This window comes from Suncus etruscus, chromosome 13 (assembly GCF_024139225.1).
Source record: "Suncus etruscus isolate mSunEtr1 chromosome 13, mSunEtr1.pri.cur, whole genome shotgun sequence".
Taxonomy (NCBI): domain Eukaryota; kingdom Metazoa; phylum Chordata; class Mammalia; order Eulipotyphla; family Soricidae; genus Suncus; species Suncus etruscus.
Window position 1 is genome coordinate 43501562 of NC_064860.1, and position 7037 is coordinate 43508598.

At 50.3% G+C, this 7037-nt stretch overlaps 1 protein-coding gene across 1 annotated transcript in view; it reads right to left on the reverse strand.

Moving 5' to 3' along the window:
- Positions 1–816, reverse strand: part of OLIG1 (oligodendrocyte transcription factor 1) — a 1025-nt gene extending 209 nt beyond the window's left edge. The window contains exon 1 of the mRNA XM_049785808.1: positions 1–816. This exon is cut by the window's left edge and continues 209 nt beyond it. Within this exon, the coding sequence (XP_049641765.1) occupies positions 1–712 (712 nt within the window). The 5' untranslated portion in view covers positions 713–816.
- Between the last annotated feature and the right edge of the window lie 6221 nt (positions 817–7037).

The window sequence follows — 7037 nt, forward strand, 5'->3', positions numbered from 1 at the left end:
TGCAGAGACCGGGACGGCCCGCGCCTCCGCCCGCGCCTCCACCGGGCAGCGCAAACTGGCCGCACGGTGGTTCCTCCAGCGCCAGCGACAGGTACTTGGCGCCGGGGCGCAGAGCGTCGGGCGGCCCCACGGCTCCGGGCGCCAGCAGGACCGAACCCGGCGCGGCGGCGAGCAGCGGGAGGCCGGCCAGGAGCAGGCGCGGCGCGGCGGGCCCGGAGCCCTCGCCCAGGGCGCGGCGCAGCTCCTGCAGCGAACTGCCCAGCAGCAGGATGTAGTTGCGCGCCAGCAGCAGCGTGGCGATCTTGGAGAGCTTGCGGCCCGGCGCGCCCTGGCAGTGCGCGGCCGAGTAGGGCAGGATGACCTCGCGCAGCGCGTCCATGGCCAGGTTGAGGTCCTGCATGCGTTTGCGCTCGCGGCTGTTGATCTTGCGGCGCAGCAGCTGCTGCGGTTCCTCTTTGGCGTCGGCGCGGGGGCCGCCGCCCGCGCCCAGCGACTCGCCGGGCGTCTCCGCCTGGTCGCGAGGCGCCTTGGGGAGGATCGCGGCCGTCGTGGAGGCGGTGGAGGTGCAGCAGGAGGACGAGGACGAGGACGAAGGGCGGTAGCCCACCAGCTCGTACACGGACGCGCCAAGCTGCGCGTCTCCGGGCCGCTGGGGCCGCAGCATGGTCGCGGAGGCCGCGTTTACGCGCGCCTGGGAAACCGCATAGTACATCTGGGGAGGGGGCGCTGGGTGGGCCCCCCCAGCGTGGGCCTCGCGGCAGGCCGGCCCTCCCCGCGGACCTGCGCGCGGGGCGCCGATGGCGGGGCTGTCACCCGCGCTCGACCCCTTTAAACCCGGCTTGGGAATCTGCGGGGCCCGCGGGCAGCTGCGCGCAGCCAATGGGGGCGCGAGGCCGGGCGCAGGCGCCTGCTTATTGGCCACCCGCGCCCCGGCTGGCAACGCTCAGGAGGTTATTGTGAGTTTCGGTCGGTGCCGTGTCGCGGGACCGTCCCCCGGAGGGAGGGAGGGAGAGAGGGAGAGGACTTTGGGGGGTGTCTCGCGGTGGTGCGTGGAGAACTGGTTGTTCTGGGTGGCTAAACTTCACGTGCCTCATTTCGCCTCCCCTCGACCTCTGCTCTGTGGGCGTAGACATAAGGCTGCTTGTTTGCTCCTTTTAAGTAGTTGGACAGGGGACACAATTCTCAAGGGGGTAGGTACCCTCTGAACCGATGTTACTTTGAATCGTGTAAACAGCTTCAGCAGCACTCTCGTGCTCTTCGCAAGTGGGACTCGGGGCTCAAAAAACACTAACTCCCCATCCGTCTGCCTGCCAACTCCTGGAAGCTACAAAGAGGGTTTGAAACTGTCACATAAATGCGCCCAAGGGCCAGGGAAAGTGGCACCATAAAGCATGTCTTCTTTTTTCCCCCTACGTTTTGGTCACACTGAGGGATCTCTCGTGGTTGTGGAGGAACCAAATGGGGTGCAAAACTAACACCCTACCCACTGTACTGCCTCTCTCGCCCCAAAGCATATCTTTATTTTATTGAGTTTAGTTTATCTTAAGGAACCTTTGTGTGATAGCAGAGGCCAGAATTTCTTTTTGGTTACAGTCTGAGCAAGGAGTCCAGTGTCTGTACAATATGTGTACATGTGTGCAGTTGCACACACACTCAACATTTTTGCCAATTCTTTTTCCTTTGGATGGATCCTTGGGTTGCTTGAAATTTTGTTCTGTTATGGATAAAGTTGTATCCACAGTTAGTGACACTGTTTTAAAAGATGATTTCTTGCTACATTTCAAGAATGCTGCCTCTGGGCTCAGGGATGAATTGTATTGAAGGTTTACTCACTTCCAGAGACCCTGTCTTCCTTCTGACTGATGGTCTTTAGGGACTGAGGGGCTTTTAGGGTCAAGTATCTTCCCTCCCCCCCAATAGTATACACATTTGTTCTCTCAGAGCCTTTCCTTCAGAAAAACAAAAACTCATGCTGGAAACTGGCCTCCCATGAAGAAAACCAAACTAGAAAACTCATTTTTGTTGAGGATTTCTCACCTCTAAATAAAAGAGCATTGCTTGGGGATGATGGAAGCATGCTCTGCCTCTTCTGATAGCTGTTTGTCACTGTCACATTGAAAAATGACCCAGGTTAAGAGGACCCTTGGGATAACTGGACCTCATCCATTCAGGATGGTAGCCACCAGCCCTTCTAATCAACCACACTTTGGTCATTAAATTCAAATGAAGCTGTGAATTTAGTTCTGGGACTGTATCAGCATTGCACTTCAAGTGCTTAGAAATTCTAAGTGATTTGTGCATGGGTGTGGGGGGAGAGAGACAGAGACAGACAGAGATAGAGACAGAGATAGAGACAGACCGGAATATAGACAGAGACAGAGACAGAAAAAGAAAGAGAACATTTCCACCATCACAGAAAGTTCTGGAAGACATACTGTTAACACTGAATATACAGAAATGAAATAAGCTTCCTTTTTCACACCCTCACTCTTCTTGCTCTTTGGTTTGAGAACAGATGTCCTATAAAGGGTCTGTTCACCATGAGACTCCTCCTCAGCCCCAGGAGAACCGATGTGCTTGTTGACTCCAGGGCTGCAGTAGTCTTTATAGTTTCTCACATCTATATTCCCTCTCTAATCTACTCTTCAATTCTGCCTGCAAGCCTTTGCCCATACCTTGGGTTCTGTTCCAACATTACTTTATTTGTTGTTGTTCTTTGTTGTTGTTGTTATTTGAGGATGCTATTTTTAAAACCAGGCCACAACACTAAGCTTTAGTTCCCCTGATCCATTAATGCCTAAGCTCTAAGAGCAGCTGAGGGTCATGCTCTGTGTTTGAAATAAAAATAATAGGAAAATAGAACTGGAGTGATAGCATAGCAGGAAGGGTGCTTGCCTTGCAGGCAGCTAGCCCTGGTTCAACCCCCAGCATCCTGAGCCCAGCAGGAATAATAATAAGTGCAGAGCCAGGAGTACGCTCTAAGCACTGCTCTAAAGCAAAACCAAATTAAACACTTATATGAAGCCTCATCCCCCACCCTTTCTCCCTAGGTAACTTGACCTTACCTGCAAGACCCCGCCCATTCCTGGGAGGGGTCTTGGAAAAGGTAGATAAAGCCTTTGACCCAGGGGATTAGTGGGTCTTGCTCTTTTGGTCTTTGGCCAGCATGGAGGTCAAAGGGAAGATGGCTGAAAGGAGTTAAGATGCAGGGCAAGCTAAGAATAGCAAATGCTTAAAAGGTTATGATGTAGGCCACACATGTGGTGTTAGGGTATGAATAAAGCTGATGCTTCCTGATGCCTGTCTCTGGATGAGTCTGATTCACCTAAACCTGGGACCCGCCAGCTGGATGGGGGTTGCGGAGCTACATGGCCTGGGATGGCAGGGAAAAATCCCTCCATCCATCCTTCACCATCCACCACCATCCTTAATTATTTAACTCAACACTTATATAAGGTTTAATATATAAGTAGATAGAATACTTGCCTTTCATGCAGCCAACTGGGTTCAATCCCCAGCATTTCATATGGCTCCCTCAGCACACCAGGAGTGATTCCTGAGCACAGAGCCAGAAGTAACCCTTGAACACTGTCTGGTGTGGCCCCAAAGAAAAATTTAATAAAAATATAAAAACAAAGATTCAAATCATTTGCATAGGGACATAGACAGTGTCCTTCTTGGGGGACTGGCTCCTGTTCTTTCTCACTGTGAGAGCATATCCTATGGTCCAGACGTGGGGATTTCATCTTCAGCAGAATTGTGGCTGTCAGGGGGATGGGAAGTCCTATGCATTCATGCTTAAACCTGGTCAGGTGCTTAGAGACTTTTGTGTGTCCACAAAGTGTCTGTGGACATTGGTCTGAAATCTGGTAGGCTTGCATGTTAATCCTGGTATTTCCTGTAGTTTTCATAGGGTAGGAAGGAACCAAGTTGGATCCACTAACCCTCATATGACATAATATTTGGGGAGTAGCTTAGAGACAGGGTGAAGGAGGGAGCTGAGTCCCCCAAGAAGACTTATTTGGCACAGGGAAAGACTAAAGAAAGAGTATCTAGGGGCCGGGCGGTGGCGCAAGAGGTAAGGTGCCTGCCTTGCCTGCGCTAGCCTTGGATGGACCGCGGTTCGATCCCCCGGTGTCCCATATGGTCCCCCAAGCCAGGAGCAACTTCTGAGCGCATAGCCAGGAGTAACCCCTGAGTGTCAACGGGTGTGGCCCAAAAACCAAAAAAAAAAAAAAAAAAAAAAAAAAAAAAAAAGAAAGAGTATCTAAAGTTTCCAGTGGGCAGAGAACCCCTGGAGAATCATTTCACCTTTTGTTGAGATGTTCTACCTCTCAGAGCACTTTCTCCCACTCACCTGTTACTTTTGTAGTTCTCAAGAACCCTGAGGGCCAAGGCATTTTTAAACGCCTCAGTTAGATCTTGAAAAGGAGGCTCCTGAAGAATAGTAGGGGTGGTGGTGGTGGTGGACAAAGTCCTTCCAGATAGAAGAGACAAAGTCATTTCCCAGAGAGGCCTTTTCAGTCTTAATTTTGTTTGGGGGTTACACCTGACTTTGCTCTGGGTTTATTCCTGGCTTTGTGCCCAGGGATCACTCATGATGAGGTTTAGAGTAACATAGGGGTGTGGGAGACTGAACTCACATTGGCCAAGTATAAGGCAAGTGCCCTCTCCATTTGTACTAGGTCTCCAGCCTCTCAGTAGTGCCTTCTGGTCTCCCCTTTAGTTGGACCAGCCTTCTAGAAAGTGAAGGAAGGGGTTGTGATGGGGAAGATTGGGATCTGGCAGGAGGAAGAAGGGAGAGTGAGGCCCTGGCAGGTTTGTTGAGTTGATAAAGGTAGCCACGTCAAGCAGAGGGGGCTCCCAGAAAATACCCTGAAAACCATGCCTCAAATTACTCTGTTTTCTAACCCAGGTTCCAGGTAGGGACTGGTCCCTCCTTTGCTTACCTCTGCAGGGGAGCCTGGGATCCTGGCCTGACAACTGGGAGAGGAAAAATAAGAGGAAAACAGAATATATACCCTAGGATAGAGACCCCTGAACAGCTCCTTCTCCATGGGAGGCGAAGACTGGAGTCAAGGGAATGGACACACTCATGCACACATGTGCACACACTTACATACACTTACGCACATGCTTGCATACAAATACACACATATACACACATACTCACGCTCTCACCACCAGCCACACACACATGCACACACAGGTAGTTTTTCCCTCTTTTCCCTAAAGGAGTCCTCTTTCCATGGGATGCTTTTGAGGGTCCCCTGAATTGGTCACAATGCTACAGGCACACATGCAGAGGAAACTCTCCCCAGTCCCCCAGAAGAGTGGCAGGTGTCTAGGCTGGCAACACATGGACACAGGGTTTAGTGCCTGTGGGTGCTGGCAGCTTGGTAGTCCTCCTTCTGGATGCAAAGTGCAAGGCTGCAAGAGCCAGGGAGTGATTATGGCCTGGCAGGCGCCCCACAAACAGTAGCAAGGGGAGGCAGCTGCTGGGGCTGCTCTCATTTAGGACATTTTTGGGGGTCAACAGAAACCTCCATAACAACCGCTCTTGTCTTTGCCCATGAGTGTGTGTGTGTGTGTGTGTGTGTGTATGTGTGTGTGTGTGTGTGTGTGTGTGTGTGCGTGCGCGCACACGCACTGTTTATGGACAGGGAAGAGAGTAGAGCAAGGAAGGTACTTGCTTTGTACAGAGCTGATCAAGGTTGGATCCCTGGCACCATATAGGATCCCCTGGATTCTGCCAGGAGTGATCCCTGAGCACAGAGGCAGGAGGATGTTCTGTGAAATTCAGGGTGTGACCCCAAAATCACCCCCCAAAATGTTTTAAGGTGCTGTTTAATCTAGTTGGAGTCCACATCTGGAGGGGAAGGCCAGAGTCTGTATTTTAAAGAACCCTTTTCCTCCAGGGAGTTCAAAAACCTTTGGAAGGTCAAAATTCCAGAGAGATGCTGAAACTCACCACCCAAAGTTATTCTTCCCATCCAGATGGAGGTGGCAGGCCTGGGACATGGAGACAAAGGCAAAACTATCAAGAGGGGCAGAGGGCAGAGCAGGTAGGGAGGAGAAGATGGCAGACCTAGTAAAAGTGTTTTTTTTTTTTTCTTCTTCTTCTTCTTTGGTTTTGCAGCCACACCTGGCAATGCTCAGAGCTTACTCCTGTCTCTGCACTTAGGTGGTGCTCAGAGGAGCATTTAGGATGCTGGGGTCAATTTAGGATGCTCAGGTCAGCCACCTGCAAGGTAAGCTCCTACCTACTGTACCATGGATCTAGCCCCTGTCTAAGGGTTCTTAGAAGGTGGGGAGCTCCTGAGGAATTTTTTGTCCCCCTTACCTGGGAACACCTTTGGAGCATGCAATCCCAGTCATAGAAATAGTTCTGATTGGCTCAAGAGTTCCAATAGAAATTGTGTCTAAGGGCAAATGACTATTTGCAAATGGCTATTCACAATGATACCCAGCCAGATCCTGGCCAGGCTCAATCTTCAGGATGGAATGTGGCCAGTAGGGGCAAAAAGAGAAATAAGATAGGGAGCTTTGTTTTTATTTTATTTGCCATTAAGATCACTTGATTTGTTGATGCATTCTTTTGTTTTTGTTTTTGGGCCACACCTGGCAGCACTCAGGGGTTATTCCTGCGTCTGCACTCAGAAATAATTCCTAGCAAGCTGGAGGATCATATGGGATGCTCAGGATCAAACCTGGGTCAGCCGCATGCAAGGCAAATGCCTTCACCACTGTGCTATGGTTTCGGCCCAGCCTGATTAAGGTCATTGAAGGAAGGTTGATTTTTACTGAACTTGATTTCAACAGCAAACTTAGTCAGCATTCATATTTCTCTAATGACTTGTTTTCTTCCCAGAAGTTCAAAGGAAATAAAAATGAGATGACACTAATATTTTTTTAATTTTTAAATGATTTTTATTTAATTAAAGAACAGTGGTTTAAAAATTTATTTAAGCATATAATATTTTAGCACCAATCCCACCACCAGCGTCAACTCCCTTCACCAGTGCTCCCATCTTTCA